The 12,115-nt window shown below is 40.0% G+C and overlaps 2 protein-coding genes and 1 long non-coding RNA gene across 4 annotated transcripts in view; 2 read left to right on the top strand and 1 right to left on the bottom strand.

The window, feature by feature from the left end:
- Positions 1-12,115, bottom strand: part of LOC145442952 (uncharacterized) — a 418,025-nt gene that overhangs the window by 180,336 nt on the left and 225,574 nt on the right. The window lies entirely within an intron of this gene.
- The window catches only part of LOC145442828 (sialate O-acetylesterase-like), a 360,699-nt gene that overhangs the window by 152,268 nt on the left and 196,316 nt on the right, over positions 1-12,115 (top strand). The window lies entirely within an intron of this gene.
- The window catches only part of LOC145442796 (uncharacterized), a 69,110-nt gene that overhangs the window by 51,614 nt on the left and 5,381 nt on the right, over positions 1-12,115 (top strand). Inside the window, exons 12-16 of one of the 2 annotated variants that reach the window (XM_080320805.1) lie at positions 744-855; positions 917-1,078; positions 1,143-1,273; positions 3,226-3,302; positions 8,093-8,282. In XM_080320805.1, the coding sequence (XP_080176931.1) occupies positions 744-855; positions 917-1,078; positions 1,143-1,273; positions 3,226-3,302; positions 8,093-8,282 (672 nt within the window). Of the gene's footprint in view, positions 1-743; positions 856-916; positions 1,079-1,142; positions 1,274-3,225; positions 3,303-8,092; positions 8,283-12,115 lie in introns of those variants that run through there. The other variant, XM_080320806.1, reaches the window with a different exon arrangement.

Below are 12,115 nucleotides of genomic sequence, written 5' to 3'. Positions count from 1 at the left end.
CAAAAATCCCTTTCTGTTGTATTTTATGCGCACACAGACAATACAATACAATACATTGGGTTACAATTTACATCTGAACAAGCTACACATACAATGTACAATGCGATAAGACACAATGCAATGTAACGAACAGATAGGAGGATGTCGAACGACACGCATCACTAGCTTTTACTCAAACATCCAACTTGGCCTAGAGTGCCCGATGTCACAGTTCTTTTACGATGTTGAACTTTTTGAAGCCGTGGCCCTTTCTACTAGTTCTTTCCATTCCTTGTGAGTGCTATCTTTCTTCGGGTCTTTTTTCTGGGCTTTTCTGGGGGAAGAGGAGCCCAAATGAACCTCCGATGGGATCCGAACCGGATCCGCCTGATTGGTAGGCGCTTATCGTCACCACTACGCTAACTCCCCCGCTGCATTCAACAGTGGCGCTTGTCGTCTATTAAAGTCAGGTGCGTCACGACAGTAACTTCAGTAATGTTCATAGTCTTCGCTTTGCGTAATATCTCGGATGACTTTCACGCTCGCTCTGGTTTTTCATGTATCCGCACCATTGTCCCTACCGCCAACTTAATTTCTTCACATTGTGATGTCATCCGTATTTAATACATCACAATTTATTTGTGGACAGTTTAAAAGTATGTTAACAGAAAGAAACAAATCACAATCAATATAAACATGTACCAGAAAAACGGGCGTGTTTGTTGTATATCATTTTGTCCTGAGGACAATCCCTATATATACAGGAATTCCAGCAGTTCGTCACCAATTCAACTTCTCGCTGCAACTTCCCATCCTTTCAATGCAATGATGTGGGTCGGCAACGAGCGCCGAAGAGCGTCGACATTTACTTTACGGGTAATGTATTCACTGCCAAGATGTCACTCAATCATTTTCACACTACCATGGTCTTCTATAGGTTGGTGGAAATGCGGGTGCTGATAATAACGGTGGTGATCGTTCACGGAGTGGAACCATGAGCCTCGGGGACTTTCGGTTGCAATTTCAATCTCACTGCATTCATAACGCTGGTAGTGATCCTTCTATCAATGGTGTATTTTACTATATATCAAATAGCGTGGTATGTAACTACGATCAGCACTTATGAAGAGACATTGACCGCCCGGCATTGAATATTGTTTCAGGACTGGAATTCCTTGCAGCCGACTTCATTCACTCGATCGTCATGGTCTTCAACTACTGACAATTACGACCATGCAGTACAAGCTACCGGTCGTCCTCGCTCAATATTGATGGGATATGTGCTGTTATCTAAGTATGACCGTCATGTCGAACAATATGCAACTTTCGTTGAATGTTAAGCAACAGAATCGTTTGGGAAATTACTACCGGTGTTGGGTTTACGGTTGCATTCAAAACAAAAACAATTTGAAACAAACTTGTTTAAAACAAGGCTCTTGCTTAAAACATGTCTTTTATTGTTTTTTTAGCCATGACGTCACGACTATTTAATTGTGACGTCGCAGTGGATTGACATTGACAATTGAAAATATAGGGTAAATATGGCTCCTTCGACGAAAAAGGGCTTCCGATCACTGTCATAAACAGACCAAAAATATCTTTAACCGGGACTACATTGGTATGCAGCATTTTTACGGTCGGCGGTCATCATCATCATAACATCCATTCGGTACCAATGAACTATATCTACGTGCAAAAAAATTTTGAACCGACGAGGATTTCGAGGGCTTCAGCCCCCCCCCCAATTCATGTACGTCGACTATTTAAGATTCAAATCGTCCATAGGCTCATACCACAAGGTTATTCGTACGTATTGACACAATTATGGCATAATTAGACGTTTGAAAAAAATTGTATTTTATAAAAATGCAGTTCTTTAAAACACTGTTTAAAACATGTTTTAAACAAAGTGTTTTAAAACACCGTTTGTTTTAAATGCAACCCTAGTTGGGAGCAAGTCAATACCTTACCTTCCAGTCACAAATAATCTCGAGTCATTGCAAATTTTGACTCGAGTCATCTCAAGTCAAGTCACGAGTCAATTTGCAATTCAAGTCAAGTTGTCTTTTCGCAGTACGAGATATGATGAAGTCATTGCATGCGCGATTAAGTTTAAATCGAAGACCAAATTTACAATAAATAGACAAGCAAAAAGGCGTTGTATATTTCACGCATGCATAGAATTGCTAAACTACGCCATTAACTGTATACCCACCGTCTAAAATTATCCACTGAAATAGAGAATATAATACGAAACCTCGGATAGTTGAAACGATTTGATATGATTCACTACCCAATTACATGTACATTGGATACCATTTAAGCTTGCGCCAAAGGTGGACGAGTAATATAACGTATTTTCCAATTCAATTTTAATCATACAAGTGGTTTAGTCCAGGTGAGCAACGGGCAACAATGACCACCGACGGAGGTGGATACTTCCCTACTCGTTAACGACAACGCACGCTGTAAGCTCTAATCACTTCGCTACGGTCAATTTGGCGTGAAAGAACAATGGAGGTTCCGTAACACGCAAAATAATTGAATGAATGAAATTGTTCGCTCTCCCAAGTCACACCAGAGTATCGAGAACAATCCGAATGTATGAAAGTTACAGCGATTTTTGTCGACACCGATTACTTGTAGACTTGAAATTCACCCGTAAATTTTGCTCCGAGTCACGAGTCAATCCATATTTTTGAATCGCCGAGGCAAGTCAATTCATTTTTGCAAATGACTCGAGGCATGTCAATCAAACGAAATAAGTGACTCGAGACATTCCAACTCTGCTTACTACTAACAAAATATAAATCCGTCCATACAATTAATCCGTATATGAGTTTGAAACTATGCTTTCACGCACGTTGTAAATGTCCCACTCACGGGTTTAGTAATCAGGTTATTGAGATCGCACAACTTGCAAATTGTGTCAGCGGGTTATAAAGTCAATGACATCAGCTAGATTAGCCCATTCACTTCGTTAAATCAAGCGGCATAGGCTCTAAGACCGATTACGGCGTGTACTATCTGTTCGAAGATATTTAAAAGCTACGAACTATGCGAGTCGAGAAAAATTATACAAACTTTGAAAAAAAACGATAATATAATTTATTGAATTCACCGCATGCTTCAGGTGAGGAAGCATGGTGATTATTGTTTGTATGCAGAGCTGTAAAATTGATTAATATCCTATCTAGAATGGTAGTCAAATTGCGCAAATCTTAGATCATTGCTTTCTTTCTATAGACCTGGAGGCAGTGAGGTTTCTGAATCCGAAATAAGAGCGGTTCTTCATAAGACTATGGAAATAGTCAGCACGACAGGTGAATTTGTGCCGTTGGTATGCATTTACCAAGAAATATACATTGCTGAATGCAGACATTCTAGTCACTATTTCGCATTCAAAATGCCCCCCTGGATTCTGGACTCAATATTGAATATTTTTCCTAATTCCAGCTATAGGTTTAACTCAATAAAATTCAGATCATAAGCAATAGTGCCCAACTTTCCCGATTAACGATATGGAAGAGTTGTTGGATATGAGAATAATGGAATATCGTTTATAAATATGTTTTACAAGTTCAGCTGTCAACATACTCGAACCGTAGTAATTATAAAACATCAATACCACCAATGAGTAGAAATATGCTATTTGTGTAGGCCATTGCTACCTGCAGCCTTTTCAGTCATACGGAAAATGTAAAATATTTTTATTAAGTATTGTATGATATGATGTTCCTACCTGAATAGATATTGCATGGCAAAGCGGGGAGCAAAAGCCGGTAATATTATAACCAATATAATGAGAAAGCGATATCGCGAGACCGTTGCGGTTGCATTTGCTTTCATACTATACACCAGTGGTTCATAACCGATTTTGAAGGGGCGGAATTGCTCAGGGGGCGATAAGGGGGACACTGGGTTCAGGGGTCGATATAGGGGGCGCTCAAAAAATATGGCTTCGCAGTAGATGATGATGTAGTAGCAAATTAAAATTCCACAAAACATGTCAAATCTCGAATTTTTTTGTTTCGCCACGCGGAGACGTGTGCTACATAGGTTTTCATAATTGTAGTGGATTATTATAATTCATATAAAATGGATTACGCGTACTTTTAGATCGCCAATTTCCCGTTAAAATACTACCGTCACGCTCGCTAGGATTATTTTCAACAAAATGTTTCGAACTAGCTATTATATCCTGCAGCGCACAGCGTGCGGTTATCGAAGGAGACACTGTATATCTCTTTTAACACTAGAACGATCAAGTGGCTTTTTTGACGCATTTTCATTTTTAAATAGCTGGCTTTCAGTCAAATCTTACGCTGTTCGGTTGAAACTTCTTGACTTCTATTTATTTTATGTAGGCCACCTTACCTATGATTTTCATCACTCATTTAGTACAAATAAAAAAGTTATACACAGAACTACCTATAACTACCGAGTGGCTTTTTTGACGCATTACAGTTTTTCTACCTTCAGGCATCTCAGTTTCATATTCTTGACGTGGTTATATATCTGATAAACGCAGAAAAGCCGTTTGTAACAACAGAACTTTGTTAATATCTACTTGGTCTAACTGTGTTAGTAACAACAACCCCTGTAACAGAAGGCCCTGGATCTTCCTCGTTCCGAGTCACCAAAGCTCTGTAATGTTATATTTCTGAAGCTCAGCGTGTTACAGGACATCACATTTGAAATGTACCATTAGACCAAGCCTACATCTGTATTGTCCATACTAATACACTAGGGTTGTACAAGGGCAAAGGGCCTTTGCTCCGGTCTACGAGATGGATCTTCGGGGGGAGAGTGAGCTGAACCTAGTAAATTGAATGCATATGAGGACTGAGGGCTTGGGTGCATTATGTTTAGTCAGGTCATCACGAGGAACAGGTTTATGGAAGTCATGAGCTTTCTATTGACATCAGGAGTACAAAAAGGTGCGGACTCGATAAAGATAAGATTGTTTTCGTTCATTACATGGTCGAAATGCCAGCAAATAATTGGGGTAAAATGTCAGATGGTGTACGCTGCTGCTACCAAGTATCTGTACACGGGCGTCTCATATTTAGGCAAGGATAGGACAGGACACCTCTTCCATAATCTATACATTTGCCAAGGATAGTAATGTGAAGAGTCTGATGTAATCAATCTTGAAACAATGTTTCGTGAATGTGGCTGTATACGCTTGGGGAAGCAAACGAAGTCCCAGTTGACACTATTGTCAAAAGTTGCTTGAAGCTACCCGGGATCAGAAGGAACACAGGCAGCTTCATGTAGCCACACTTTTCGAAGCTATCATCTTGTTGATAGGCGTAACGGCGAGATGCCAGTGTAGAGATCGAAGTTGTACACATATTGAGCTCACTCCAACCGGAGGTAACTGTTTCCTTCAGAAACAACACAGACAAGAAACCAGTGACGGTTAAATGTTATAACGAAACAAAACCAGGTAGATATTATTGGCCAGGTTGCAAGGCAGTATTCTATGAGGGTACCAACAAGTCGACGATGGTCCGTGCATGTTTTCCTAGAATGTGAATGATCTTCTACTTGCCAAAATGTCGATGCTATAAAAATATGCAAATCCAGGATTAGTTGCAAGATTGCATTATGCAAATCTTATCTGATAAGCTTTATGCTTTATGTCAGCAATAAACAAGAATGATGATGTTGCTAAAGCGGATCTGGAACCTACTCCAAATTTTTAAACAACGTGCTCAAATACCAAACGTGCACCAGAACAACACTTGTATGTTACACCCAAAAACGGCGATTTGTTATATAAGTCTTGCACTAAGGTGTATGTAAAATATTGCAAGTAGCTGTGAGCGCAATAAACAATGGTTTCTAATGCCGTTTGTTGAGATTTGTGCTGATTTTTAGCACCGGTGAATGCATTTTATCGAAGAAAATCCAACATGCGTCAAAAAAGCCACACGGTAGTTCTAGGTAGTTCGAAGTTCCGGTAGTTCTAGTGTTAAGAGTGAGAGCCCCTTGTACATAAAATATGCTTTGAAGCTTTTTTCACGAAAGGATTAACTAAATACACTTGTATTTGAGAGCTACAAAATTAAATCGTCAGAATATTTATCCATCGTATCATAAAGGATGATACTTTCCCCGTATTGCCAATCGCAGATTTGAATTCTGGATGCGTACATCTGATTCAAACCACAGGGTATGAGACCGTACCCAATTGTTGTTGTAACAATCTAGATTTGACCCCGAATATACCACATACAATTATTATATGGTTTATTATTGTCGAGTTATCGTCGAGCGCGATTAAATCGCGAAATATTTCCAATACTAAAGTCCCGAAAAGACCGACTGGATTTGACCTCTTACCAGGACCGAAACTGCTGATGCACGAATACAAATGAAGATCCTACCAATATGGGACTCCGAGAAGTGTGCCAAAAAGATTGTCAGCGAGAAAATCTTAGCCAAAAAGGATTGCCCTAATATTGACCGTAAACTTCGATTTATATAAGTCTAATTGTCCATTGGTGCTTAAATCGCCCGCTCCTAATTTTCATGTCGTCACAATCTGCACCCAACAGGACAAATAACATCCATCAGAGAAAATTGATTTGCCAGTGAAGAAATACCATTTTGAATCATGTGCTTATAATTAAGTTTAATACGTTTTTTCGTTTCAATATCTTTTGACTATGTTACGGACAAGAGGTAACAAAATAACAACATGTAATGAAGTAATTGTACCAACGGGCACGCCCGAATATGTTTAATTATTAATTACGTGGCCTTCATTTTCCAAGACAACAGCTCACTCAGCGCTACTGGTAAATCTAATCACGTGGCCTGAGAAGATAAGACATATATATGCAATTATCACCTATTCGTTAATGCATTATATAACATTTTGTCGCCGAAGGCGACCAGGCCACACGAACTTTGCTGACCATCGAAATCACGCGACGGGGTTATGCAGTTTTGCTTCTAGATTTTTCGTTGGTTGACTAAAAAACGTTGTCGTTTACGTTCGAACCACGATTTCCTGTTAAGCGTCATTTATGCCCATTTTCACTAGAAACTATCCACCATCTTAGCTCTAAAAGCTGTCAAGGGGAACGAATTGCCATAAAAGATGACATTCAGGCGTCATCGAAGGACATTTTCAAAAACCTGAAAAAGAAGGTCAATATGGGGGTGGGGAGTACGCTAGAGCACGATATTTTTTGAAAGGGGGCGCTGGAGGAAAAAAGGTTAAGAACCACTGTTATACACCATATGCGCGCCAATCACTCCGAACGTAATGTCGATTATGACCATGAGTGGGCAACCTGTGGCCGTAGTAGGGAAATTGTGCAGACGTGGACACGTAATTCAATGAGCATTTGTTGGCGGCCGTCGGCATGAAAATTGAATGTACAAATTGACTTCCGAATTTTTGAGAGATTAATTAAACTTTGAGAGATTTAAATGATCTTGAAATTTTCTTCGCGATATGCGCGATTCAATGCGACTGCATTCTTCGATTTAAATATATAGTAGCGCCCTTTGCAATTTGAGTCCCAGAATACAGATGCGAACAGTGGAGGAAAATGATGCACCCTATCTAGAAATTACTACTTGGAATCGTATGCTCCTCACGAAAGAAAGTTGTATCTGGTACGTTTGGGAGATTCCAAGATCTTCCCATCCCACTATACTGACAATTCTGATGAAATAACAGCATGCATCAAAGTGACTAGTAACAATTGGTCCACCCGCATATGCATCATCATTTATAAATTTGCCTAAATTGTCGACAACACTGAGAAAGGATGAATATCTGATATGTGAAACTACAAATATTTTTGACGAAATCCATTCGTGAATCTGAAACAAACTTCGCGCTTGGCGCGACCATAACCGCTCTCAGTATTCATTACATGACCACTAGCGATTTCGAGGAGTATATAGTAAGACGATATGAAAAAGTAGATTAGTCAGGAGTTCACCGGAAATGGACATGGACAGCTTAACATGGGTATTTGGTGTCCAGTTAGTTTATTGTGGCTATATCCCGCCATGCGGCCGTGAATAGCAAAAAGGTTGGCCCACCCTGATTTTGACTAATACCAAGTATATTTATTTTGTACAGGTATAAGAACAGCACATCGCATACCGGAGAATGTATCACTTGTTGAGCCAATTGTTTACCTAAAAGGTAATGACGATGAGGTACTCGCAGGAGTTCCTCCAAACCAAAGATCTTCGACGACTCCCGGTTACATACAATTCCGGCCTTACTCCGAGAAAGGAATGCCAAGTGCAATCTGTCCTGCAGTTAAGTAAGTTTCACGGTTTCGAATGTTCTTATCTTTTCCAACTGACCAATCCACTGACAAATCTTTCACGTCAATAAGCGGCCCGTCGTTGATTGAAGCATTTCCCGCCATTATATCAAGAAACCACCCACTGATGTTGAAATCAAAGCAGCATAAATCTGTGAAGCTACTAATTTAGATTGCTCAAGACACACAAAATAATATTGGATATACAGACACAACTAAAAAACGTATATGATGCGAAATATGGAATATGGACGTTTGAGCGGATCTTTCAGGAGTCGAGTTGTAAAAATGACCTTTTTTCTAGTCAACACAACAGTATCATGCTAGAACGCGTCTTTCTGGGGTCGACCTGGTAAATGACATTTTTTGGCGTTTCTAAAAAGTATCATCTTCTCCTGATCTCGAGATATAGTAAGCCTGCCTAACACAGCAAGTAGGAAGGACGAAAACCATGGAAAGGTCCTGGTTAATGTGAAAGTGGACTTTAACAAAAGGTTCGTTATACACGCAACCGTGAACACGAACCTTGCATGGAACCGACATTTGCATAACGATATAACTTAATACGTGTACAAACTATACGTTGTACAATAATTGTGGGACGAATCTCGACCACTACATTGGAGTAGTCAGGAGGGGGCTAACTGGGCCATGGCCCTTCCCAAATTTTTCGAAAGTTTTAGTAAGTGAACATAAGCGAAAGTATGTTTTTGGCAGATGTATTCAACTTGAAATTTTTCTTCGCGCATGGTGCGATATCAATTTTCTGTGATTGTTTGATTGTCGAGTGCTCATCTCTCGATAAATCACAATTAAAAACAGGCCTACATAAAAATTCGCTTAATGTACAGAATTCAATCTGACTGTATGCGTGTGTGAAGATTGAGGCTGCAAAACTATTGTAGGCAGCAGCTTTTCGGTGCCAAAAGACACTTCAGGCAGATAGGTTTAGCTAGACACGAAGTGTGATCCCAGAAAGATCGCCGGCAATGGAACCGAGGCCGAAGCTCACGCGTGGTGGCCCTGTCTTTGCAACCTGAGCCCACCGTCAAAATGCGAGGAGCAGGGGATATTAATATAGCTCCCGGTAAATAAATGCAAATTGGGAATCATGCGAATCCCACCAAAGATATTTCTCTTTTTATTGGTAGTGGTACGAGTGAGCGACCTCCTAAGTTGAAACAACTTCCTCCGGAGGTCAGGAAATATCAGCATGCTGCAACTGAATAAGTAATTAATTGCAATTGACCAACCGACGCTCCCCCTCCAGAAACTCGTGAATAGTGTTATTTTGAGGTAGGAACATATAGCTCAATATGACTGATTGCGTACATTCTAAATCTTTGAAAACACCGCTTCTACCAGCTCTATCGATAGATCTCGTAATGAAAATGTATATATGCAGGACCGTAACAGAGTCGCACCCCATGCCCACCAATTGAGAGGGGTGAGGTCGAATAAGGGCCTAAAATTCTTTCGCAGAAATATTATACCTGAAATTTTCTTTCCGCTTCGCGTGATTTAATGTCGTGCTGAATTTCTTTATGTTAATAGGAGTACCTCATGCCCACAGAAAAAATTAATTTAGTTTAATATATGAAAATAGGCATTTTGACACCCCATGTTCAACTGTCAGTTGTTGATATACGTGCCCAAATGGTCGGCACCGATTAGTCCTATCTTGGCAATCTGAGAAATTGCCGCACCCCGTGATGAAATGTCAACTTGGAATCGTCTCCGTCTCGCGAAAAACGTTTTTCTTTTTGTTCAGTCTGGTAAATTTGTGCAATTCCATTGTCCTTTAACTATATTGAAGCCGGGAGGTCACGACATCAGAACATGCAACATAACAATTAATAACAACGCCCGCCCCCTAGCAGATAGATAAATAATTATTTGTATATCAATTACTTTCCCCATATGTTCGAAGAAACCACCCTCTTAGTTCTACTGTTAAACTGATCACGTGGACAATTATATGATATGCAATTACTAATGTTATTGATAAAAATTCAGGCATGTATTAGGAAATTTCTTCGCGCCAATATATAAGATATACACGGTGTACCTACATGACAATGAAGTCTAACTTTCGAGTATCTGTGACATGAGAGGTCTAGGGGACGAGGCCTCCAGGAGTTCGGTTGAACAACCTATGGGGTGCCCAACACTAGTGAAACTAACAATATTCTTGATCAAAATCCACCTTTAATTTTGAAAGATTCTCGCCCTTCTCGTGGAGGTACAGCCCCGCAGATCTATCATAACATTATACCCTCAAAATTGTATTAATCACCCAATAAGGGCCCATGACCAAAAATTTTTACTGTTGTTTTTCATATCTTTAACCTCATCAAATTTGTAGGCCCCCTCAAATACATTTTCTGGCTACGCCCTTAGACCAGTATGATGATTATACAATTCATACGTGCATGTGGAAAGTTGCAATGAGAGTCCGTGCTGTTGCATCATGTGGACGTAAAGTAAGTGATTCATTTAGAACAGCGTTTCTCAAACTTTTTTGAGCTACCACAACCCTAGACAACGAATATTTCCTCCTTTATCAGATTTCAATACTATGAATGGACATATTCTATTCATAAATTTTGGAAAATAACCTATGTACGTCAAGTAGAAGCGATGTGGTTTCTCGCTACCAGAACGCCGTGTCGAAGGCCACGGTCACAGTAGTGTGGAAACTCCACGATCGTTTAGAACAGATAATAAAATTATACATTGCAGTTTTTCTCAAAATGCCATCACACCTTGCAGACTGCAGTGAGCTTGAGCCATAACTGCTCAAATACTTTGTAGTTCTCGCAACTCAATGAACCACGTTTTCCAGGGATTCTGCCGATTGCTAAATTAGTCCATTGATCGGCAGGATCCACATTCCACATTGCCAAGTACCAATGGACTTTTCCGCTGCAGCTGATTAAATAGAGTGAGACGGACGAATCTGAACTACCCTGACTGAATCGATTTTGCATTTCTACTGCGTATTTAGCTGCTTTATCTATCAATCGTTTCAACACCACGCAGCAGTTACCTTCTAAACCAGTGATTCTCAACCGCGGCTCACAGCTAGCCTTCTTGCGGTTCCCATGCACGTTTGAAAATCCCACAAAAATATTAAAAAATCAATTGATAACAAAGAATAAAATTAATATTTAAAAGTTACCCTTGCATGACTTGGAGTCTGGTGTTAAAATTAAGGGTGGAGCCCAATTCGTCCGCTGAGCTCCGTTTCTCTACTTAGCAACGGTGTTGTCACTCAACTCACGCCAAACTCACCAGGTGGTGTTGCAACAAATTGTCAAATGTTATCTGACCCTCACACTTATGGATCATTCGATGCATACCCGAGGTTTATCAGCAACTTTAGTAATAAGATCAACCGCCGCATGGAGGGAATGAATGCTTTTTGGCCCATGATGAAAATGTTTTCAAATGCTATTGCAGTTAATGTGGCCACTGCCCCTAGTAATTTTCAACTTGAGTTGCTAGACATGTAGTCCGATATAGAGCCCAAGAAAAATATTTAAAAGTGACGACGTACTCCAATTTTTGGAGTCGCATTTCGGAGGAAAGGTATCCTAACTTGATTACCAATGCCCAGAATTTTTTTTTTAATTGTGATCGTGAAGCACTTTTCAGCAAAATAATCGGAATCAAAAATCAATATCGCAATCGATTGACCGATGACCACCTCCAGCAGCCACTGAGTAGTGTTTGCTCTGCAATTACGCCTAGCTTTGACACACTTCTTGAAGCTTAAATCCAATGCCAAGTTGGACATTAAATTGATTTGTGTTTGTTTCGTGTTAGTG

This window comes from Botryllus schlosseri, chromosome 7 (assembly GCF_051294905.1).
Source record: "Botryllus schlosseri isolate E-star chromosome 7, Bs_hap1, whole genome shotgun sequence".
Taxonomy (NCBI): domain Eukaryota; kingdom Metazoa; phylum Chordata; class Ascidiacea; order Stolidobranchia; family Styelidae; genus Botryllus; species Botryllus schlosseri.
Note: the sequence above shows the minus strand (reverse complement) of the source record. Positions and strands in the feature narration are given on the sequence as shown.